General features: G+C 36.8%; 1 protein-coding gene across 2 annotated transcripts in view; it reads right to left on the minus strand.

The window, feature by feature from the left end:
- Positions 1-436: 436 nt before the first annotated feature.
- Positions 437-26,304, minus strand: part of MTMR6 (myotubularin related protein 6) — a 28,052-nt gene continuing 2,184 nt past the window's right edge. The window contains exons 1-14 of one of the 2 annotated variants that reach the window (XM_067290492.1): positions 25,103-25,329; positions 23,506-23,622; positions 21,397-21,559; positions 19,941-20,098; positions 19,025-19,153; positions 17,790-17,924; positions 16,414-16,546; positions 12,053-12,162; positions 10,814-10,939; positions 10,257-10,306; positions 9,149-9,349; positions 8,313-8,447; positions 8,107-8,233; positions 437-6,311 (exon numbers count right to left, since the gene is read on the minus strand). In XM_067290492.1, the coding sequence (XP_067146593.1) occupies positions 6,051-6,311; positions 8,107-8,233; positions 8,313-8,447; positions 9,149-9,349; positions 10,257-10,306; positions 10,814-10,939; positions 12,053-12,162; positions 16,414-16,546; positions 17,790-17,924; positions 19,025-19,153; positions 19,941-20,098; positions 21,397-21,559; positions 23,506-23,622; positions 25,103-25,216 (1,959 nt within the window). In that variant the 5' untranslated portion in view covers positions 25,217-25,329 and the 3' untranslated portion in view covers positions 437-6,050. Of the gene's footprint in view, positions 6,312-8,106; positions 8,234-8,312; positions 8,448-9,148; positions 9,350-10,256; positions 10,307-10,813; positions 10,940-12,052; positions 12,163-16,413; positions 16,547-17,789; positions 17,925-19,024; positions 19,154-19,940; positions 20,099-21,396; positions 21,560-23,505; positions 23,623-25,102; positions 25,330-26,304 lie in introns of those variants that run through there. The other variant, XM_067290500.1, reaches the window with a different exon arrangement.

A 26,304-nucleotide genomic window follows, 5' to 3' on the forward strand; every position in this document is an offset into this window, starting at 1 on the left:
TCATATAGTCCTAGGAAGCCCCAAAACTACAAATTAAACCAATGAGGTCTCAATAGTTTACTGAGAAAGTCTGAGAAGAGAGTCTGAAGTTTTCAATTTAGCACTAAAGATTTGCTGGATATTGTTGAAAATATACTAGTCTGGATGACAAAGTATGGAGTCATAGTAATGCTAGTTAAACATATAAATTCTCTTCTCCTGATTCTTAGCTCTTAAGTTGAGCACAGAGTAGTGCACATAATTAGTAGGCCAGCAGTCTATAGTCAATACTACAAAAGAAAGGCTAAACAGTTACTGAATCATTCAGGAAATTAATAATGGATCAAGTCATTTATGTCCTCTGTAATTGGTATCACGTATGACCTACCCATAAAATGAATTTTTTATTCAATAAAGTTTATATACTGCTATTATAAATGGACTATTTAGTGCCCAGTTAGACTGGTGATATTAAGATAGTTTTATTTTAAGCTTTATGGACTTTCAAAACAGGTACAAATAAAGTACTCATTACAAAACCATTTGCTAAAGTTTCTCCAGCAATATACATCAAGCATGATCCCAGCACAGAGATGTGACTTTTACAGGAAGCAATACATGGAACAATAAATGGTAATACAACAGCCGGTCTTTCCAGATAGATTACAACGAAAACAGTTTTCTTTCCCTTTGCCACATCCAGCATTTGAATATATATTTTTTTAAAATAGCCACATCTGCAGTTAAAATGTGGAAAGTAAACTGTGGAAGTTGAGAGGCACTCAGAAGTCCTGAAAGAGAAAAGAAGCAGTATTTTTCAAGTTCACTAATTCAGGGGTAAAAATCCCTGAGAGCCAGAAAAGGGACAAACCAGTTTTCTTTGATGGAAAGATGTTTGTCAAGTGACATTACTGACAGGCAGCTGTAAAGATGAGCTACATGATTGAAGAGCAACAGTAAGACAAAACAAGCAAACCAATCCAGGTCTAAATGTAACGCTAAATAAATAGGAATTTATGGGGAAGGATTGGAAAAACTTTACAAGGAAAGCTTTCAGTAAAGACCTATACAGAAATACAGGAGATGTGTGTGATAGCCTTGTCAAAGATGACAAAGACTTTTACAGTACATGTCAAAACTATAACCCACCTTAATTACAAACAGTACATAACTGACCTCAAGACTTAAACTATAAACATGATTAAAGAATATACTGCACCCTGACTTCAATGTCACCACCAGGACATTCATTATTTGAAGCTAGTACATTGGAAGAAGAAAAAAAATCCTTTTTTTTTAATTTATTGTTTGTTGTCAATGTAGAATTGCTCAGGTACAAGTGTTTAATAAAACAGGTCATTTAATTCTCTGGGGCCTGGAAACTGATCTCAGAAAAACTGGGCTCTGACCTTCTACCTCAAATCCCCAGGCTGCTGCTGGACATCAAAATAGCTCTGCTGCTTCTACTTTTCATGGGTAATATCCCAGCAGGGTTCTGTTCCTTGCTACATACTGCGACAAGGGTCCTGACTATATCCTTTCTTTCGCCTATTGTGCATACAGAAGTTGCACCATTAAATTATGATGCTGCTCTAATTTTCAATGCTTTTCAACAGGTAGATGTACCAAGCTAATTAGATCAAACATAAGGACATCCTCACTGTTCACTCAGGCTGATCCAAGCCTTCAGAATAGTGGAAGAAAACTGCAATACTTCCCAGGTTTTGGAAAATCCAAGGCATTGAGAAGCCCTTTGTATCTGAAAGACAGGTATCAAGCACCACAATAAGCAACACCTAGAGAAAACAGAGGGTGGCATAAATGGTGAAAGTGAGTCAAAGTAGCCTCCAGTCAAATCTAAAGATCTAATCCTGAAGCTTAAAATAGTTTCATGACCACTACAGAGTCCATGATCAGCCACAGGTCTGGAACTATTAGCAGCTAAATACAGAGTATGCAAAAATCAATCTTTAGGTTCTGTCCTAAAGATCCAGTAATGTACCACTGGGAAGGTACGATGTAGTTTGAAAGTCAAAACATCATTAAACTGACTAGAAAGCAACTATTTTTCTTATGTGATGCCCTCACCCTAGCCATACTTGTCCAAGAGGATGGCAGGACTTCCAAGAACACAGGGCCCATCCTATCAATATCCATTATTGTTAAGATGGAATTTATTTGTATTATTTATGTCACTTCCTTAAGAAGATAGTGCTTAAGCCAAGCTACGCCAGCCCCATTTCCCCTCCTTCATAAGAGAGCTGGGGTGACTGCAAGAACTGTGCAGCCATTATATGCTCAGTTTACCAGTGTGAGAGTAGCAAGTTCTCAGAGCTTTTCTGATGTTTTATCCTATCAGATAAAAAGGCATTTGGAAAACCACAGAGAAAGAACACACCACTTTTCCCTCAAAGTCCCTGAAAGTTCTCCAGGGTGTTTATACTAAGAGACACATTGAACCATTGTAGTTTGATGTAGTTTGAATAACTTCCCCTCTAAATCAACATTAAATTAGGATGTTTGCTCTACGTAAGATATAGGAATGGGCAGTTCTACAGAAGGACTACTGCTCCACTTCTCTAATGGACCTGCTAGACTTCAGGCTTTTGCCCTAGATTTAGGTCACTAGTAATCGGACATGTGTGGAAAATGTACAGGCTCAGTTCAGCGTTGCCTAATTAATTTCTTAGTCTGTTGATTTGGCAGTTGTCCTACTGAACAGAACAGTTGGATATTTAAACTTGTATTAAAGAGGACATCACCACAATAGCTAACTTCACCAAAATAAGCTCAACTCCTTCTGTGCCAGTATACTTTAAAATAAAGATTTAATATTGCCTGGAGTACAAAGTGAAAGCAGTTCTAGTTGCTCAGGTGAGACTAACAGTTTTGTTAACTAAAAGGAATAATTTCTCTTCTAGAGCATTCAGACAAAAAAAAAGCAGCACCACACAGCACAACTTAAAACCCAAAGATGTTACCAACATATTCTCCAAATGAAACAGAATTGACAGGTGCCACAAAGTCTTGCAACAGATGAAACAGAATCAGCTATAGCAAATTAATACCTGGGACATTTTAGTCCAACAAACTGGTCAGTGCACCGAAAGTTGTAAGGCCACAGCTTAAAAGGGAAAGAATTCTGGGCACTGTTCTGAGCTGTAACAGGCACCTTTCAATACTGTAATTATTATAAATGTTTGAAGAGTAAAGAAACAACCATGCAGTGAAATAAAAATTAAAAATTTTTTTTGCTCCCAGAAGACTTCTGCCACAGCTTTTCAGTCAACTGTTTTTTTTGTTGTTATTTTTAAACCCTTCTTGAAAGGCACAGATCAGTCCCCACTGAGCCGAGTCCCAGCCATCCTGCCAAGCTTCATGCCGGAGCTCACTTTGCTACCATCTATTGACTGTGCCACAGGTCCCATGTGCTTTAGGTAGTTTTGGCTTAAGCCTAAACAGCAAACGAGAAGAGACAGCTGGCTCTCTGCAGGAACTTTTCTCACTGGTGCCCCTGGGGGCTGAATTGGCAGAGCTGTCTGGACTTTGTAAGAAGGCTGCTCTACAGAACCACCTTATAAAACTCTATTCATTTATTCACTGGAGTAAGATATTTGCTTTGAACCAAGAAGTATAATATTTTTGACGATGAAAAGCATTTTGTGCCTGAGCAGATAGTTTTTAATGACATTTTAGGGCTGGCTTAAGATGTTTACCTTGATTTAAAAATAGAATAGCATCCTGATTCCTTTTTTACTAAAAAGTGAACTCTTCCAATAAAAAGGGCCTGAAGACTAAAACAAACGCACTTTAACATTACTGAAAAGGAACAGAACTTCTCTTTAAACAACTGAGTATCCCTGTATAATAAGGCTTTTAAAGGAAAAACACATAGCACAATACTTGCAAAAAAGCTTCATATAATCTTTTGAGTCCATAAACTCTAAACAATAAATATGAAAAACAATGTACATGGCACACAAGAGCAGTTAAATATTAAGACAAACAAGGGAAGTGATAACACCTATACTGTCAGTGATAAATTTGTTTCACTAGTATGATAAAACACAAGCAGCTTAATACACAAGATGTTTTGCAAAGGAAAACCACGGAACCAAGTTGATACAGAAGGTAAAGGGGGAAGGAAACAGCAAATAAGGCACAAAAACCTCTTGCTGCAACCCTGTAAGGCACTACACGTGCAAATGTGAAACTCAATCAAAACCTGTAGTGGAAAAAGTAATATAAAGTCTAGATGTGTTTAAAGGGCTGGATAATGTACTTTAAACATGACATTACTCATTTCTGGAATAAAAAGACTTTTATGAATCTTTATTTACATTTATAGGCTTTTAAAAAATTAATTAGTGAGATGGGCAATTAAAACTCCCTAAATACAGGGGTCACAGTTAATTTCTCCCAGCCAGCTTCAAAAGTGCAACTTGACTATGACCTATGACTGGCCTTGTTAATAGAGTCCTGGATCTAATTTGGGGCAGAGAGAAATGCTGCCAATTATGTCAAGTTGTGTGTGGTGCACCAGCATTTTTAACTAAATAGACTTTAGGGATTAGGATGAGAATAAACTCATTTCATTTGAAACAAAAAGTGATTTAAATCCAGAGATAAAACTGGCAGCATTAATCTAATGCCATACCTAAGGATCCTAATACCTAAACTTGTAGTTTATACCTCTACTTAAAGACTAGGCACTCACATTTTTACTTCTCTGCTCTGTTTTCAAATGCTACTGCCCAGAAAATCTATCATGCGAAGCAGACTTGGGCAAAACCATCTCTCTTACCAGGATAAGTTATAGACACAGAATTAAGCTTAGATACACCAAGTTTTCTCATGTCCCAGGATTTCTGCTGCATTCTGCCAGAAGCAGTTTTTGTCCTCTCTCAAATTACAAAAAAAGAATTTCCAGTTTGTACTGAAATTGTTTAAGGAAAGTCAGAAGTTTTACAACATAAAAGGGAGACTTCACTAATAATTGAAATTTTTTCCCAATCAAAAATTTAGTATGAGGCACTCACTTTCTCATGAGCATCAGACACGAGTGAAACTATTTTTTTGTATCTGAGGACAGTTGTCAGCAGACTACACTCCTAGACCTTTTGCTTCTGCTGCTCTTGGAATCCGAACAATTGCACAGCACACAGTAAACAATCAGAAGGAAATTTAACTGTTCAGTTATTGGCTACGGGTTTTTTTTGTTTTTTGTTTTTTTAAATGATGTGCTTTACTCTTTACTCTTCACTGTTAAATATCAATGCTTATGATCACACACATGAATTATAGCCTCACTGAATCTCAGCCAGTCTAAGCTGCCAGAGCGCAAGATCTGGCCCATCTATTATATTTTAAACAATAAAGCAATTGGACAAAAAAAGAAAGTTAACATTCGTATAGCTATTTGCTGTCAGGCTGCACCAGCTTAGGCGTGCTTCATTCCCTAGAACGAGTCCTGCTTTAAGGAAAGAACAAATCTGAGCAAGTACAATAGAAATAGTCAGGTTACAGGCTGCAGTAGTCAAGGACAAGGATATTACTGATCAATAGGTTTAAGGCCAACTAGTTATGAATTGAAATATGTTGTACTTTTTCATGGCACTCAATACACTGAAATTTAGTAGTAGGTGACATTAAACAAGGGTATACATATTTATATGGTATGCAATATATACATGTAGCTTCAGTTCCTAAAGTAGAAAGTGCAAATTTTCTTGCCTAAATAAAGTCAACTTGTGAAAGACCACCTGTGTTTTCCTATACTGAATATTATAAGAAATGTTACCATCTTAATCAATTTAGTGCAAACTGATGCAAGTTCAAAGACATACCACTCCTTTTTAGTCACTACTTACCAAATGCCCCTTCTTTTAAAATACAGCTACTTTTTTTGTGAAGAGAACAGCAAACACTTTACAATTAGCATGCTGTTCTAGCCTACAATAACAAAACTTGCCAATATACAAATCAGGTTTTGGTCATGCAGCACAGACCCATCCTCACAATAATCCATCTTTTATTTCAGTCTGGAAAAGAGAAGCCCTGTGCCAGATCAATTAACAGGTCATCCTGGCCATTCCATACTCCAAGCTGACAACGGCAGGCTCAGCTTTTGAGAACTCTTCCATGAATTCACTGTAGCGATTGTCTGCTGTGTTGCTGCCCTCTATAGTTCTTACAGAGTCATTCACAGGCATCAGTGGCTGCTCCTTCTTGAAGCATGGAGAGGTTTTCAGTGCCATGGGTGCAGGAGGGGCAGACTGCAGAGGCTCCTTCACAAGGACTGCATCTGACTGACTGTTTTTCCGCTTTATTTTCTGAAATATAGACAGTAATTACTAATAGTAAGCATCACTGCTTTACTGATGACACTCTGCTTTGAACAGAAGTGAATTTACTACTTTTGCTGTCCAATTCAACCTCTGCAGAACCCTACATTACATACCCTAGATTAGATATGTAAAAGGATTATTACATGTTAGGCCATTGTGTATGACAGGTTTTTTCCACTGTTTACAGCAGATGCTACAAGCACTGTATGCTTAAAAATGCGCAGCTGAACAGAAGACAGAAAGGTTGCCTCTTAAGCCAGTCCATAGAGGAGGAGGGATTTCTCCAAGCTTGTTCCTTATTTGCTTGCTAACAGGATAGGAATACTTTCTGCAGTAGAGCAGAGGAAGACAGTCCTCAGTATTACTAGCAAGCAGCAAGCCAGCAGCAGCAGACTAGGAGTCTCTTAAGACACCACAGGTTCATAGGTAAACCTTTTCTCCTTCCTAACATCTTATAAAGACTTAGATCTGAAAAAAACAGAGTTTGTTCAAATGCAGGAAGCCACTGAAAGTTGCTAACTAAAAAGCAGGACTGGAGAAAAGGACTTATCCTGCAAGTACACAGCAAATGGAGAGGACAGCAATTGGGAGCTTGCACTAACTAAATTTTTTTCTTGACGATGTGTTTGTGCTCTATTAAAACCTAGACCAGGTCCAGAAGCCCTTGGTGTCTTTTAACACACTAACTTTGAGAATGAAAATAGCAATAGAAAGGCCTGCATCAAGATTTCAAACAGCTTGCGGTCCCTTCTCATCAATTCAATTGAGGAATGTGGGCACAGGTAAAGTTAACACTTTGGAACAAGGTTCTGCAAAACCGAAGTTTCAGTTTTGAGTTTTCATCTTGCTGAATTTTCACCCTGCTTTATCTTGCTTTTCATCTTGAATTCTCATCCTGCTGTATCAATTGTTTAAAAAAAATTTAAATATACAGTTAAGACTTGAGACAGAGTTAAGAATCAGCTTAATAAAAATCTTTCCTCTTAAAACAGCTGTACTTGTTCCACCTCCCCAATGTAACATGCACAGGAGCTGGCCATTGTTGTCGTTTGTTGCCACATAAAAATAACACTGGTATTTACCTTAGAACTTTGAATTTCTTAAAAGGTAATATTTTGAAGTCAGCACTTTGACTATAATGAAGTGTCAATTAAATGCAGCTCATTAATTCATACTAGAATAAAATGAGATACACTGCATTCAGTTCCTCTGGCTGTTTACTGTAGCAATGTGATAAGTCATCTCTAGAAAACTGATCTCTTTATGTGGATTTAGCCCCTAGAGACCCTGCCTTCAAGTAAACATTACAGTGTATATGCCCCATAATTATGGTGACTTGCAATTGCATGAACCTGCATATAAGTTGAGAAGGACAAAAATACATAGTGTCTGCATTTTATTAGGTATGAAAACAAAATATTTCTGATCTCCTTAGTTTAGCCACACAGCTGTAACAGATGGGTGCTTTGTTATCTCAGATGTTTCACATGAATTTAATCATTATAAACTATTCTGAGTGACACTTTGGTAGTGGGAACAGTTTTACATAATACAGTTCATCAGGAAGGCACAGTAATTTGTGTTTATGAGCATTGACTCTATAGCCTGGCATACAGCATAGAAACATACAGTGAAAAAGATCAGCTCAGTATTACACAGAACAAGTGCTGGGCCATACAATGGTGACATTCATATGAAAGCCAGAAGCATTATTACAAGGCTATAAACATGAATTTGAAGAACAAGTCACAAGTAAGTACACTTATTTGGTAATACTTACAGCTTCCAGTTCTTTAATGTCTTTCTCCATTTGTTTATTTTGTTCACTCATGTTCATGATAAGATCCAATACAGATTGCCTGGGATGCATACTTCGATCAAACTGATGGTACATATTTCTCCAAAACCTGCACGTAGCAGACAGCTTTTAACTATTCAGAATAATGACAGAATTGAAGAAAAGATACTGTATTAATTCAAACTTACTTAAAATTGAAAGACACTGTGTTAGGCTCCAAAAGAGTTAGCTCTGGAGAAAAATCTGGATTATACAAAGGATTTTGATATTTCTTTTGTTCTTGCAGAAGGAATGGCCACAAGGAATATGTCTTCTCTTTAAATCTTAAGGTAAGAAGAAATCAAGGTCAAGACAGACTGCAAGTAAAAGCCCAGAATGTGTTCGACTCAACGTAATAAATCCATCACAACTGCTTTTTTAAAGTTACCAGAATAGTTATAAATTTTGAATGAAATGCTCTACTCAGTTCTATCCAACGTTAGCATTATGCCAGGAAGAAGTCAATCTTACTGTCAGTTTTAGAACTAATAGTGCTTATGCTGTGCAAGTTTTGCCTACTTGCAATAAATGCTTTTAAAATACAGTTAAGATACAGATGAAGTGATAACAAATTTACAGATATTTTCTAATTGAAGACATTTGGAGACATCCTGCTCTTTTTTTACTGACAGGAAGTAGTCTTGAATAGGCAATAATTTTAGGGTTAACTACAGATAAGGTTAGGGGAGGGAATGAGGTGAAACTTCCAAATTTAAGCTTACCTGTTTTTAGAAAAGAAAGGAGGGGGAAGATACTATGACTTGCCCTATCAAAGGGGAGTATGGATTTTCTCCCAAAATTAGAAAAAATGTCTTCAGTATGCAAAACCATGAGGACCACTGCTCTTCCCTAATGCAGTTCAACATCTGTTTTTGTACTACCTATCTTGTCTCTTTACTTTTATTCAGAGCCCCCCAAAAATAAGATCTATAGTTGTTCTTCATTTATCAGAATAAGTGAGACACATTGCAATAAGTCTACTTACTTTAGTTCTTCTCGCTCTTTTTGGCAGTTTCCAAGGAAGTTTCCAAACTGACATGAATGGACATGTTCATGGATCTGAAGAAGGAAAGCTTCATTGTACTCAAAGCCTTGGGGAAATTGCTCAGTCAGATTCCACACACTTTCTAAAAACTGGGTGAACACTGGTGAGATTTCTTTTGGATCACCATCCAACTGACAGCACCTAAAAAAGATTCCATAGACAGAGTGAAATAGTTTAAAGCTACAGACAAAAAAAACACAACAACAAAAAACAACCACAACCACACACACACACACACCTAGTTGCACTTGCCTTTAACTACTCTACATCAATTTGACACTAGTTTTGGTTTGGAGACTGAGTATCTAACTTAGATAACTGGGGCAATTTTTAAATAAGTCCATATTTTAGCTACTTTTCTGATTTGCACTACATCTGTATTCAGCACAGAAAAATCAACACAAGACAAAATTAAGAGGCTCCTTTGTTGTCTATTATTTCCATAGTAAACATTTGGAGTATGCCAGCTAAAAGTAAATTAATAAACAATATATAGCAGCAAGGCTATTTTTGTAGATGGTATAAGTCAGATCAAAAGAAAAACAAAGCTCTGAACATAGAGACATTTAAAGGTAGGCATTATTTCAACATTAAAAGTAAAAGTAAATACAAACTCATTTTAAAAAGATCACAACTTTAAAACTGTGTTTTATGTTGCTTAAATGGCTAGGAGGTAGCTTTGGATTGGTCTTGCATTTTCTAGGCATATGTGCAGATCCAGCAGCTGTCGTCAACATCTGAGAGCAAGATACCAGTAGCTCAAGAAGTATGTTTGTACTATAAAACAATTATCCAATAGGTATCTGAATAAGTAATAATACAGAGTGCATTGTCTATTGATAACAGCCTACTCATTGCAGAATTTCTAGCAACACTGCAGTAGTTTAAGTACCATAATTCCATAAGCTTTTTTTTTTTTTTTTTTTTTTTAAGTATACATGGACATTAATATTTATGTAAAATGCTGAATCACTTTTACTGGAATATTTATCCTCCAGTTCACTGCGTACATGTATACATTTTTCTTTACTGGAAGAACATGAACTACCTGTCAGAGAATTTGTGCCCAAAAGAGATCCAGTCCTTCTCTATCAAGACCTAGAGGGGAAAAAAACAAAACATCCACAATTAAACATTATTAAATCTTACATCTACAGTATTACCTTCACAGGTTATATACTGTATTTTCAATCTGAATCAATTAACTACTGTAAGAGCAAGTATTTGTCACTTGGTAGGTCCTTTACTTTCTTGGAAGACGCCTTTGCAACAGATTCTCAAAGCACTGTTTAGGTCAGTTGTCAAAATTTAGTTGTACTAAATATGAGCACATTTCTAAAACCAGTAGAACAAAATTTAACAACAGATTGACAATCAGATGATAACTACTGTTAAATCAGGCTTACTTTAAACACAGTAAGCAGTAAGACCTCACATAAATGGCTGCAAGAGGTTTATAGCAACTAATTTGCAATTAACAAAAAAAAAAAAAAAAAAAATCAAAGTATGGGAAAAATTTTAGTATTGCACTCCTGGTACCATAGTTTACCTTTTATGTCCTTTGATTTACCAAGAAGCAATGCAATAATACAACAGCATGCTTACCATGAATCCTTTAATTGTTCTGTAATAGGAATCTAGTAAGAGAGCTCCAAGGGAACAAACTTGGGAAGTCCTATCCCAGCCATCTGAGCAGTGCACCAATACACTGGCACTCTCAACTGCTATTGCCTGCAAAGTAAAACACCATTGTTTCTTAGTAAATATTCAAGACTGATGTCAGAATTTAGCAAATAATTACAAAAGCTACATTTATCCCAAACTCACAGCATAGTCCATTTTAAAACATACAGAAAAATATGAGGAAAGATTAAATGCTAATTAGAAAGCTATGAATTCTTCTCCAGTGAAATGAAAACACCCTATAAAGAAAAGAAATACCTTGTGCAAGATGACAGTGGAAAGTAATAGGGACCTCTACAGTGGTTCCCATTTCTCTTCCTATCCTTTTAAAACTAGAAATACCTTTTCAATGCACATTAAGAAGAAAGCACACTATGCATTACAGATCAAGCTGGATGTAGAAAACAAAAAATACCCACTGTTAATCATTAAAAAAGTTAAGGACTAGGAAGTGCTCACTAGCTTCAACTAAGAATTCAAATCCTGTCAACAATTATTTGGTGGGTCACCTTTAGGAGAAGCACCTGTTTTTAACGTAAGTCCTGTTATTTCTGCTAGTGAAAAAGACCCAGGCTTCTCCCCACGCCCTCAAAAAAAAAAAAAAAAAAAAAAAAAAAAAAAAAAAAAAACACCACCACAACCACCCACCCACCACTTTGCTTCATAGATACCTGGCAAAGGCAACAGTTCCTTTGAATTTTTCATAAACAATCCCATTTCCTTGCCAAATAAAGTCAGCACATAACCATTTTGATTTCTCTACAATTAGTGCCTCAGAAGCTGTTTTTCAACATACACTAAGCAGTTTCCTCCACCTCCCTTCAAATTGGTTAGATCTTTTACAAGTACCCAAAAGAACCAGTAGCATAAAAGTCCCTTCATGCTTCAGTAAAGGGCCCAAACAGCATTCAAAAAAACCCCAGAACTTTAGCTGGCACATTCAATAACTGCAATTATTAGGAAACATGCAATACTTGTACACAGATATATCTGATATGTTGTTTTATTTCAAGCTTCTCCTTCTCTCCAAAAAAGGACAGTAAAGTGAACTAAAGACGACTGAATTTATGGAATTTTACACTTCAAACAATATTAAGTATAATTCTGCCAGGGACCAAGTAAACTTGCCCTCACCAAAGAAAGGAGCAGCATACAAGTTACCTTGACTAGGAAGACAGCAGCATCCAACACAGCTTTGATGTGACGCAGCCATCCAGAATTCTCCAAACCAGACAAGAAGTCATTGACAGATAAACCCTTTGTACCACTGACTGAAAATAAAATAGAAGAGTTAAAGCCCTAAAAAGTTGTAACTACCTATATCCTGCAGTGGAGAAAGGGTATTGGAAACAATATACAATTATTTAAGTTGATCTGAAATATCTTTTAGGAAAACATCACTCCCAAAGGTTAAAAGCAGCAATGCAAAATATGTTCTCCACCTAAAATTCAACTCCGCAGAACTACAGCAACCATGAATGACAAGAATAAGATTTTTGCATCTTTTTGGCAAAAAACATTCAAGGTAAAGAGACTGGTTACCCCCAATAGGGAGCAATGCCTTGCCTTGTAAAGGAAGGCAACACAAATGCTTACCAGCTTGCCAGAAAGACTTACAGGCTATTATTATTATTATTATGACCAAGTAGTCACAACCAGATAATATATACAGTTCTGAGCATTTAGACCAACAGAGCCGAATCACCTTCTCTCCTCTGTCTAGAGGGTAAAGCGAGTGCAGTACATGGACAGTGATGGAACTGAAAACCATGGAGACTAAGTTTTGTCCATCTCAAAAACACTACAGTTTTGGTTATGATCTCTCCTGTTCTTTCCAAGTGTACTTCGAACCTGTAATGCTAAGGCTAAATGAGGGCGCAGGGAAAGGAAAATCCAGATTAAAAGAAAGCTGCCTCGCAGCGTAGCAACAACAGTTATAGAGGTAGACTGTGAAAGTGTTTCACATGGACATTTAGCAATTCACAAGTAAGACAGAACAACCTGATTTTTGTAGGACACTAAATATCTATCAGATAGAAACTGCTTTTTACTAATCATTTTGAGCACCAGCTTACACAGTTTAATATTACTGTTCCAACCACAAGGAACTTCTAGCATAAAAAAAAAGAAAAAGGAAAGACAGCATTCCCTGGCTGATATAGCTTCAGAGTTGTTTGATTCTAGGAGAAAATTCCTTAAGTTGCTATCTACAAAAGCACCTCCCACTGCCACAAGCAAAAACTATTTTCTGCCAAGCTAGTGAGCTCCAAATAAAAAAAACAAGAGAGAGCAGAAAGCTCTGTAGCTGAAAGCTAGCAGTGGAGCCATTCATATACAAGTTGCAAAATAATCTTTATCTCTGGGTACAGGGGGAAGTGAGTCAGTAGAGTGCGCAAAAAACAACTCACCTGAGTCATTTTGTGACTCAGTTTCATGTTCAGTCAAGTGCCATGCTGTAATGAAGGGTACAGACTCCTAAGAAGCCAGTACTCCTGGAGCTTTCCTGTATCTGCACTACATGTTTCTTAGCCACACAAATTTCGGTAGAGTCCCCGTTCATCAGAAGATTTGTAATGCCTGTTGCCACTCAATGCTATAACAAAGAAACTCCCAAATAATAAAGCAGCATTCTTTCGAAAGCCTATAGATCTCTCTCTCATTGAGGGGGAAGGAAGCTAGCAAACCATAGCACAATGGGGTAACAAAACAGACATCAAGAAACCCCTGGACACAAAACCTAATTTTAAAGAGCAGCTTGTAGATATCAGATATCAGTAAAACCAGCAAAAGCTCTGTTCATTTTACTCTGGTCTTTGATGAAGAAGTACTAGCATTAGGCAACAGATTTTCTTCTGAAAAGCCCCCCCCCATGAGGAATCAGCCAAGATACTGACATGAAAGCATCAGCAGTTCTCTCTCTCTCAGCAGTTCTACAAACCTGTTAAATCACAGCCATACATGGCACCACAGCAGGGCAAAGAAAAAAAAAATACCCCCCCACACAGACAAAAATCTAGAAAGCCAACCAGGGAAGGGATTGAACAGAGAAGGTTAAGTTACCTAGAGGCATTATTTATTCCTTCACATTCTTACATTCTGCAGTTTATGCTTTACAGCAAAAGTTTGTAATGAAAAAATAAACAGGTTTCCAGCCCTCAGTTTGCTTTCACCTAGGTATTTCTATCAAATCCTGCCTTTGATCAGCATTTCCAGCTTGGTATAAACATCTTGTCTCTGGCATTTTCTCCTCCTAGCTAGATTTCTACAGTCTCATGAACTAAGGCAAAGATAAGAACACATAGGTCAAGCCCTGAGAATTAATTTCCTATTTCTGTGAATTAATGCAGACATTTTAGATTACTTAGTGATGAAATAAACAAATTGCACTAACACTGGTTTGACACTTGCGCTGAAGAATCATTTCCGGTCCCTAATGGTCCCCAAAAGGGTTGAAGATGATTTATGGTACCCACTGGGCAGAGCTGGGGGCGGGGGGGGGGGGAGAGAGATGCTTCACAATAACTATCTTTCAACATGGCTTTGTCTATATGGATCCCATCATAAATACATGCTCTCCATGCATGTAAGCCCAAAGAACTACCTCCTGTGCCAACAAGCATCCTCCTTCACTTGATTGTCCTTATACACACAACTAGCGATGTTTCAGGCAACAATTGCAAGAGGTGACAGGAACCTACAGACCTGGAAGCTGAAGCACAGGGGTTGTGGGGGAGGGGAGGGGTTGTTCTTAAAGAAAACTAAACTTGGTTAATACACTTCTGTCATTGACATATGTGCAACAGAACACAGCAGCTGCCGCCTTTCAGATGGCTATCACTGAGCCTCTTCTCAAGTAAAGATTTCCTGCAGAAATGCCATTTCTTGACATAAGCAACGCCTTTTTGCTTATCTAGTGGAATCTTTTCTGACATGTAATAATGCCTTTTTGAATGCATAAAAACTGAACTTTTCTAGATTCAATACCTTCAGTAGTTTAGTCTATGTGAAGATTCTTCCATTAGTGTTGCATAAGCAGACTGAAACACTGCCCATCAGGGGAATAAAGTCATTGTCTCCCCACTGGAGACGACTATTTTAGAGTTTTGTCTCATTGCATGCAAGATCTTTAAAGAAAGCTGAATCGAAGTGAAAGAATAGACTGTAAACCCCCGTAACGTGCTCCATGGTATGGTCCCATTCCAGAAAGATGTTGGGAAGGATTGTCTCACATTCCATTTGCAAACAAACATCTTCTCACTTATTTCGTTAGATTCCGCTGCAGACCAAGAGAGTTTATTGTGGAAAGAAATTACGCTTCTGGTAAACTACAAGATCAGGCAGATAGACAAAGAGCCTAGGATCAGGCCACAAGCCCAAGGAAGAATAACCGTTGTTTGTTATAAATAAATCTGAGGATAGTCTCAGTTACAATGAATCTTGCAAGAATAGGGTCACTGATAGCACATTCCTGACTTGAGAACATTCTGTTCAGCACAACCAGGGGAAAGCTGGTACACAGAAGCTTAGCAGCATTCATCTCCTTTTATGGTATGAGTCTCTCTCATATCAGTGAGGTGATTTGGAAGAAAATGCTATGTCTACAGGAGTCTGAAAGAATCATTTACTGAATGCCTCCCTAGATTTTACAAGCCCTTCATACTAACTTCCTACATTTTTGAGGAAGATATGATTCCACTCCCCTCTTTCCTTCCCCTCAATATCCCAGGAGCCAATGAGTAACAGAAATAGCATCCTCATGTTAGGAGCAGTATTTGAAGGCATACTTGAAACTCAGGACAAGCCACTCCAACTTTTTGTCAGGTTTCAGGGTGTAAATTTCCCTAATAAGAACAGGTAACCTATTGAAAGATAAATCGTATTGACTGTTAAGGGTAAGTAGATTTAGACTGGAAGTTAGATGAAAGCTCTTCTGACCAAGAACTAGGTACAACTAGTGGGGCTTAACGCCAATAGTGGTAGTTTGAACTGGTTCACTTTTCTCAAATGCTATAAAAGATGCATCTATGAGCACAGATGCCACTTGCCAGGCCAAAGAGTTCAAGGTTTGTATACAGTCTACGTATGATTACTGTGAGTTCTGTGCAAATAAGTGCTCCTTGAAGCATTGGAAAGCTTTATACACACACATGCAAATCTACATTTTTGTATGTATATGCACTATTTTACACACACACACACACACACACACACGTATATATTTAGTTGATGCAGAAATCTCTCTTACAAGATGCTGACATATTTAACCAAGTTCACCCAAGACAGATATGTGCCACTCTACTTTCCTTGAAATAAATCACGAGTCCATTCATAAGGATTTACAGCTTAAAGAAAAAGGTTAAAGGCATGTTGTATTATCACAATGAAGCACAGCACGCTGGTACTAAATGTAGAAGCAGGATAGAATACTGAAATCTCAGTACAGGTTATATAAGCTATTAAAAACTTCAGAAAAGCAGTCATCATATTTTCATATATACTATTATACTACAGTTAGAACATACCTTCCAACAGTTTCTGTAAGCTGGATCTCATTACATGAATATTTTCAATTCCAACAAACTGGAATCTAATGTTAGAGTAGTTGTCTTCATTTTCATAGCCCTTCCCAGCAGCTCTGTTTGCCATTGCATTAAGCTTAAAAGAGCAAATAGAAATACTGAAAACCTGTAATTGACTTAACTTGCATTTTATTTTTGTTAAGAAAAATAAAGCAATTTCAGTGCTTGAACTGAAAAGACAAGAGCACATATACTATAAACAGATTCTAATAAAACAGATTTGGCAAATCAACTTAAAAATATCCAAGTTTAAGAAAAGCAGTAAGTACTATATAGACTGCTTGTTGCTTTTTTATATTCAAAACTGACAAATCTGAATTATGCTTTTAATATTTTCCTATTCTCTCCTCCATGTCTCTACAAACAGTTACTTATTTAAAAACATTTCAGAAAGAAGTGATTGCTATACAGTTAACCTAACAAGGAAAAGGGTAAATCCCAGACTTACCATACACATGCTTTTCAGGCATCCTAAAAATACCATCAAAATTTTTGGAAACAAATTAATAAACTGTTGGCAGCTATAAAAACTACAACAATTAAAAAACCTACAGGTGGGACAGTTTCAGTCTATCAATCAGACCAACTGCAGCAGCCTGCTTGTAATAGTTAAGATCCTACAGTGTAGGACTTGCACTTCATATCCATGTTTTCTAGCTCCCATGTTCAGAGCTTTAAACGAAATGAATACCAGTCTAAATGAGAGGTGGCCTAAAAAGTGAAAATTATCCCATACATCACATGATGGCTCAAAAAACAAAAAAATCCATGTGATTCAATCTAATTAGGCAGAGAGTTGAAGTGTTACTTCATAATGTTACAACAGAATTTGAATTTTTCCTACTTCTCCCTAGCGAGACAATAGCAGCTTTCACATAGCATTCACACAGAACACAGTCCTCCCTTCCATTCTAAAATAACCCAACACCACTTCTCAACTATTTGGAATGAAATTCATGCAGCTGGCTTGGATCTTACTCAAAGATGACACTCAAAACAGAAGTTTACAGTCGGCTCTTGCCCATGTTTTAGGGTGGGGATTTTTTGGGGGTTTTTTTTCCTCCTTTAAATGCACCTCCCCAAAAATTCATTGACATATTCAGGCAATTCCAGCTGAGTCCTGAGAGGGGTTCAACTTGTTTAAGAAAGGCAGCATTTACTGCTTGAATGTCAAGGCTTATCTTTACTTTTAAAGAATATTTTGGCCCAAGAGATTTATATTTAATTCTAAATCTTTACAAATCACACATCACAGGTATCCCTGTACCCTTTTCTAAAGTTCAAAAGGAAAAGAAAGCCTAGCCTGTAGAAATACATACCTTTGGCCTGGTGTCCATGACATACATGAAGCGATTTGAAGGATTTGCTTTACTGATTGCTTGCAACATGTGTTCATCTTCCAGGCATCTGGCACTGAAACCTGAGAGAGGTTGACTGCATCTGCAAATTGCAGCCTACCATGGAAATCAAAGAACAAGTTAACAACAGTTTAACGTCTCTATTTGAAGCACTTTCCATAATTCTAAGAAAATGCTTAGTCAACTGGTTTCATTCAACAGACAACAGTACTCGGGGAAAAAAAAAAAAAAAAGAAAAAGCCACAGCACACATACACAAAGGAATGTGTGTTCCAACTTTCTAAAGATACCACTTGCAGACCTTCAAACAGATAAGGCTTGCAATTTAAATCTAAAGGTTTATCAAAACAACATTTTTCAGGCATATCTACAGGGACAAGGTACCAGTTTACATATTGGACATTCCTACGTAGAAAAATTAAAAAAATATATATACATAGGCTTGGGAAAAAACACTCCACGAAAATAAAGTACACACTTGGTATAAAATGAATGTTATTAAAGTTTGTTGGTTTTATCATTGAAAGCATGACATGTTAGAGTCTGAAGTAATTTTCACCATGTCATTTTCTATTATAGTTGCATCCCATTTCAGGTGGTATATGGTACATCTTCCAAATAGTATTTAGCCCCAAATGCATCCCCAAATGCATTTACATTCTTCCTTCATAAATTCTTCAGCTTGACAGGGTGATAATCCTGCCCTGCTTTCAAAGACACCCACCAGTTGAGACAGGCAGCTGCTGCCTCACACAAGAAGTCATTTTCTGTCAAACGCTGTAAAACCTGATTTTTTCATTCTCTAGTCTTTTTTTTAACCTTGAAAATGCCTCCTCAAGGAACCAGTTCTGTTCTTTTGGTTTCCCCCTGCCCCCATTTTGACCTAACATTTTGTTCTTGATGTATTAACAAGACAGATCACTTGAAACAAAACTATCTTCAGTTGATCTTACGGTTGATTTCTGAAAGCTTTAAGAGACTAAACTGATTACTTAGGGATTTTTTTTAAACTGGCTTAGCTTAATTCAGCATCCTGTTAGACACCACTTGGGTTAGCTGTATTTAAGGTTATCATGAGTTGCATCATACTCATATAGATGAGGTAGTATACTTACTTCCTTATCTACTCTGAACTACTGGTAAGTGTTGAGAAATACTTTTCAGCCCACTTGCATTGGAAGGAAAACAGACTATACCTCTTTATCTTTATGATAATAAGATAATACTGGGAATCTTCCTTTGCTTCTGAACTTGGAGCTACCGACAATTATAGGTTTGCTTGCAGTTCTGGGAACATAAAGTTCTTTAGGATAGGTTTCACAAATCTGGAAGAGACAGATGTACAACAGAAGAGTTTTATATACAGGCCACACAATAAACCTAGCACTAGATATATAACCCTAAGCTAATTTTACTGCATTCAATTTGAGAGAGGTTAAGACAAATAACAAAAGACAAAAGGTAAACACCATCATGTTTCTGCATATACATGTAAATATCTCAGGAGAGAAGACAGACCACAGATGAAAAGTGTGAACTGATGTGAAAATAATAGAATCACTCTTGGAAAGCACTGCTATACTAGCATTCACCTCTCAATAACAAAGACTCTTCAGTAGAAACACTAAGAATTTGTTTCAAATAAGATATTGAAAATACTTCCCCCATTGTTTTATTCGCAAACTACAAAATAAGATTAATTCTAATCTGGGAATCAGGTGCACCACCACAGCCACTGCCTCCCCTACCCAGCACTGAAAATGCCAAGGCAGAATCCTTCTCAGCTAGAAGAGCTGTAACAAAATTGCAGAGCATCAGAATTGCTGTGGCTGGGTTTCAAGTAAGCAGATTAAAGATGACCTTATACTCCAAGAATGTGTGCACCCATGCACACACTCATGCACACATATTCTCTTCTCAGGCCCTGGAAAAAACTTCAATTAGGAAGTTGTGAAAGGGCCCACTAAGGAGATAACTCTCTCCATCTGCAAATTTTTATCTTATGCAGCAAGCCAAGTGTTTTCATAGTATTAGTGCTTCTGCAGGATGGAGCCTGGGGATGTAGCAAAACCAGATGCAAAGTAAAACACGTTTTTCCATCACAGCCCTTACCTTATAATCACGATTTGCATCAGACAACTGCCAATTGGCATTTGGCACTCCCATTCTTTTATATTCTTCTGCTAGATCAATAAGCTGCCAGCCTTTGACTTGCTCAGATGAGTTTTGTTTTGGATTATAAGAGAAGGCATACAGTTCATCATATTGTGCTAAAAGATAAGAGAAAAGTAAGACTATGTAATGAGTTAGCCCCCAAAAGTGTTGGGGTAGAGATGTAGCACAGCTGAGTCATGTTCAAAAATATTCAAATTAGAAGCAACCTCAGAACACTGAATTACATCTGTTGCTATCTCAGGCAGCCATCCACAGGTCCTCAAATGCACACTCCTACATGTTATGCTACTAACTGTCATTCTATACGAATAACTCCAGTGCTCAAGATACCTAATTCTTCCTGTAGGGTTTTCCAGTTCTCCCTTGTGCCCATCACGCCTCCAAATTTACACCACTAGCACTCTAGTTTTTCATGGTGTCTTTAAAAAAAGATCTAGTGATCTTTCCCTAGAAAACAATACTTATTCACGGATTGCTGTCACTAGACGACATATTCAAAGTGTTTATAAAAAGTCTTGAAATTGCCAGAACTGCACAAAAAACTTGAGTCTTCAGGAATTCTCAGAAGTGAAACTGAAGAGACATTTGGTACTCTTAAAATATTTATCCTGCAACTTTTGTGCAGTTAATTAACACAATTCCAGATATTTAGTTAAAGGTAGGTTATAAGAATTTTCTTGAAAGAGTTTGCTCGCAGTATTTCAGCATTGCCATACAGGCAAAACAAAGGTCACAAATTGAAGACTCACAAAATTACAAAACAAAAATGCAGAATTATTAGAAAGCTTTACAGAAACTAAAAGAAAAAATTTTGGAAGTAAGAACAGAAATGTAAATCTCATTCTTTACAAGCAATAAAGTTTAAGTTTCCTAATGGAGAAAGACAAAGCTTTCAAAATAATTTATGATGATTTTCTACTCACATATGACCACATTTCACACCATTAAAAAAATGCGAGAGACCGCATTATGTGACAGTAGTCTATTAAAAATCTAAATTGACAGTGCTACTTTGGCATCAAAATTTCAGCTTTATTTTTAAAACTGCAGGAAATTCATAACAAAAATACCTGTTTAATAGCATTTTATCTATTAAACTCATCAATTATGAGAAACTGTGTGCACTTATCCACAATTCTAAGGATAACACTATAAACACAGGATCTACTGGAATCTCACGTCTGCTTATCCAACATCAGTTGGTTTCAAAAGCCAGACAATGTAACAACTTCCAAATTCACACACAACAGATTAATATCCTATTCTTTTACATACCAAATTCATTTCAAAGACTTCACATAAGGCTCATTTACAAAAAAGAAAAAAAAAAACGTTTTTCCACAAGCTTGTTATCCAGGCATATACTGCAGTCTTCTGCAGTTGGAAGTCTTACCGGTTCTTGACAGCTGAAGCAAAGAGTTGTAGATGTCATGACAATCTCTCTCTCTGGGAACAACAAAGTGAACAATCCTGAAGTTCTTGCACTGGATCACAAGGGGGCAGCCAGAAGTAGTCAAGGGAAGTTTTTCCACTGCAGCGATGTGATGATGTAATATCTATGGCATAGAAGTACTCACAGTATAAGGGTGCTAATGAATAATGACAACAGCATACTACTTCTAGAAGCAGGCATTAGATATCTTAAGCTGTTCTGAAGAAAGATTTTGACTAGTTATCAGTCACTGAGTTAAGAAGAAATCCAAGATTTGCATTTTGGTGTAGCTACCATAACTTGTTAAAATTATACTTATTCTCTTCCATCGTTTTTTTAAGTGTTATCTAATGTTTGTAAGAAGCAATAAACATCCTCCTAAGAACAAAATTCAGAAGTAAAACTCTATTGGGGTTGTTCAGTCCTTTCCTATAACTTTGCTGACAAAGTTAACATCTAATGAGGTAGGGGCCAAATAGCTTACTGACTTTTTTTTTTTTAAAGGTTTATGGGAACATACTTCATAATTTCATAAAACAAAAGAAAGCATCATCAGGGTAAAATAGGAAAAGAATTCTTTAATATTTACAGAGAACACAAATTTTAAAATTTAGAGGAACTGGACCACTACTGAACATATAGTAGAGGACCAAAGATTTTAGAATTCCAGTGTCTGGCATCCATTTTTGCCCATCAGTGTAGTTTATATTAAGCATTTTGTGCATCAGTCACCACTTTACTAGACTCAGCCTCCTAACGTTCAAGCCAGGAACACAACCGAGGCAACACAAACTGTTCACAGCCACACAGAAGAAAAAGGAGGTAAGAAAAATCTCTCATATATTATCTGCTGAGCTGATCTAGACATGACTGTCACTCAGCTAAGAGCCTTTCAAACACTTTAACAGAAGACGGACACAGTAATGGCTATACAAAGGCCCTCCACAGAACTTTGTAGATCTGCCACACAGATCAAATAAGAGCCTGGGAAATGCATGAGAAAGTAGCAGTTGTTCAACGATCGGAAGAAAGCCAGAGATATATTACCTCAGCTGAACAATATGTTCTCCACAGCATTTCAATTACCTCACTGAAGTAATCTCCTCCTCTCAAATATTGATTAGAATTAGACAGGCATCTGAAAACTATGCTGCCAAATAGGCATTTATGAAGAGTCTACATCTTAAAGAGACATTATGATAATTATACTTGATACTTGCACTAGCATCACAGAAATCCAATACTTAATGTACAGATTTAATCAGAAGTTCACTGTTCTCGCTGTGTAATGCACAGCGAGATACAGACAATGCTTCTGAATCTTATTCTCCCCAACAGCTCCTTTCATACGAAAGGACAATTTGTTTTGTATAAAATTGTACATTGCATCTAAAAACAAATCACTGAAACATAACTTAACAAAATAAATCAGAATGAGGCATCTAATCAGATAACCAGGACACAGGATTAACGATGACAAATTCTACCTACAGGAAGAAGAAGAAGAAAAAAAAAAAACAACACATACACACAACACTGAACCATCCCCAGGGAAATAAGGTTTAGTCCTGGATGAACTTCAACTGTATAGACCTAATGTTGAGCTCAGTCAGGGAGCTGGGCTACAGTGGCAGCTACAACTTGCTGCTTACATGTGTACCACCAGTGCATTGAGCAGAGAAACTAATGGACGTTATTGCACTAGCCACTTTTGATCATACAAGACTGGTACAGTTCATCAAGGGCCTACAGCCCCCTATAGGTTTAAAGAAAAATACCATACATTTGTTCAGGAATACAAATGAAAACTATTTAGAAGAAAACACAGGACCTGAAATAGAAGTGAGAATTACTTTCGACATTATCTGATTTTAGCCACAAAGGTGTCATGCCTGGCATAGCAAGAGCACAGTCTGTAAATCTTTAACTTATTGCTTATGATGCCATAAACAAGGAAAGGGTAAGGAACAACTTATAACTTAAAGAAAAGTTTTAGTACAGATCAGGAAGTAAGAACAAACGCATCTGAAGAACATGTGCTTTGGAGCCATAGGCATTCATTATGCTTACCCAGGTCTCTCTCTGGCTTGACTCTATGAATAACAGATGAGTTGCTGTAAGGTACAGAGTTCCCGTTAGCGACTTATTGCTGGTGCTGAACCTATCTAGTAATTTCACTTGCTCTACCTGTAAGAAAAAGGGGAAGAAGATCAAAACTTACTTTATAGGAAGTAAAATCCTAACTTCACAAAAGTTCTGTCAGTTTTTACAGTAACTTTGAAAATGGTAGACAGCATAAGAAAGCATCTAAGGCCATTCCAGTCAAACTGGTAAGACTGCACTAGCAACCACAATCTTTAATTCAGAGCTAAAATATCCCGTTTCAAAACGGAATGCATAATGCTAGGCTCATGAGAATACTTAATCTATATATGTAAGGTCTGATTTTCTTATGAACTAAAAAGACTCAGATTCAATTGCTACCACTACTATGTTGTTTTTTTTTCCAGTAAAACAGGCAAGAGTATTAAGTTTAAAAAAATAATAACAACTATCAATTACTAAGCTTGCAGACTGTCTCCCTCTCACCCTCAGTGAAGCAAACACACACATATACAATTTCCTCTTATTTATTAGTATTGAACCAGCTGATCTCAGATCCACACTTTGTTCTTCCCAATGGTTCTCTGTATCTTCATCAGTCATAAAGATTATATCCTCCTGACTTCATTTTTACACACCGATAGTTGTTTATATCAGCCCCAGCCTTAAAAAGCTAGATCATAACAAACTTGTCTCAAAGTGAAAATGAGACATTACAATGAAATGCAAGCATTATAGTAATAAAATTAGAATGCCCTCCTAGAAATTCAAGGACTGTGCTGGCATTTAAACTAGAGATGTTTCAGGTTTGATTCTTGCAAGAACAGATTTCTCCTCCTGCTATTTGATCAACATTATCTCAATCCTATGGAAAAACATTTCTGAGAAAGGGATTTCTAGATATCCTACATTTTATCTGATGTTCATAACTTTACAGGTGCCACAGTTTGCTTTATTTGAAGCAAACATTACATAATCCTATGTGTGAAACAATAGAAAAGGAGCATGGCGAAAGGCTTATCTCCACACATTCCTCTATTTCTTGGCAGCACTGTCTCATTAGCACCAAGCTAAAGCTCTTACTTGAGGTTTGATGCTACTCCCATGAAATTTTGGGAGTTCTCCAAGAATTTACACACCAGTATGACCAACATCCGAAAGAGGTGTCTAGGAGAGCCCACACCTGCAGCACTGATGTTAGGCTATTTGTAATTCATATGTACAAATCCATTATTCATCTACTAAAAGCACATATAACACTAAAAAAAAATTCCTTTTTCAACTCAGGTATTTCTTATAACCTAGCAAGGTCAAATTTTGTTTCTGAAAATTAGAAAAGCAATTTAAATGGAGGAAATACAATTATCTTCTAAAAACCACAGCTACCTCGACACTCTAGATTTCAGTTCAGAAGACAAAAACCAAAATTACATACCAAAACCTCAAAATAAGCTGTGCGGTAATCAGCAAGCTACCACTGCACAGATACAGAGTGCCTTAATCAATACAGCACAGCCAGAAGACTTCATTTTGGACAGTTCTGCCGCAGCAATTTTTCAGATACCTGGCACTGCACCTCCCCAACAAATTCAGAAGTACACAGGAACTGCTCCAGCTTTGTTACAGCAATACAGCCCACAAAATCCAGGCATGCAAAGCTCCGTTCTCCTCCATGCATCAAGACACTCAGTATTCCCAAGGCTGTAGGTCCATGTTAGAAGAGGATAGGCACCAGTACTCCAGGTCCCTCTTATATAGGGAAAGCTTTCAGAAATTATCAAAGTTTATTTCTAGATATAATTTGCTTAGAAACAACTGAAATGTTTTAGATGCAGCCTTCATAGATGGCACAGTTAGTTAAATCCGACCAAGACAGCTTTAACGGATACTCAGCTGTATACGTGCACCTATTCTTTTGCGCTTTTTAATTGTAAAGCTTGACAAACCCTTAGTTATAAAAATCAACACGGTCTTCAGTTTTAAAGAAAATGGTTTCACAAGGTAATAGATAGAAGACTACTATTGAGTTTTAGCATCTGCAAGCAAAGATCATTTAAGTAGTCAGAAGTAATATTCTGGCAATAACTAGCACAAACATGTTAGTTTTTAAAACATCAAGAATTAGAATAGCTACTTCAATAATAAAAAGAATATTTACTCTAAAGAGCTGTTGAACAGTTTAGCAGAACTATGAGTCATGGATTAAAAAGCAAAAGTTAGATTTGTTTTAATCTTAAAATAGACTAATTAGAACAACAGGAAGGAAAGCCAAAATTACATCTCTGAAATCTTACCTTTAATAGTTCAAGTATTAAATTAGAACAACTACTGACCTTAGAGAAAATTACAGTATATCATTCCAAGATTCTTTTATTACAACTTTATATGACATTTGCTCAAATTAAGAAAAAGGTTTCCCCTTCCCCATTTAAGCCTCAGACTTGCAAACTCAGCCTACAATTTAGCAGTCAAGCTAAGTTCCCTGCTGGAAAACCCATTAGTAGCTCCACTAAAACAAACAGTTTTGACTTTGAAAATACAAATAGAGCTGACTGAAGAAATTCCAGCATTTTATACTACATTTTATTTTGAAATATTTTTAAAGCCATTTTAGTTTTAAAACAACTTCACTGCTGAACCAAAATATTCTTATTTGGATTTCTTCCCCCCCCCCCATTTATGACACTTTCTGAACTGATTTTCTTCATTTATTGCTATTCAGCTATACAAAGTATAACATTCTCAGACAGAAATAACTTTGAGGTT

This window comes from Apteryx mantelli, chromosome 1, assembly GCF_036417845.1.
Source record: "Apteryx mantelli isolate bAptMan1 chromosome 1, bAptMan1.hap1, whole genome shotgun sequence".
Taxonomy (NCBI): Eukaryota; Metazoa; Chordata; class Aves; order Apterygiformes; family Apterygidae; genus Apteryx; species Apteryx mantelli.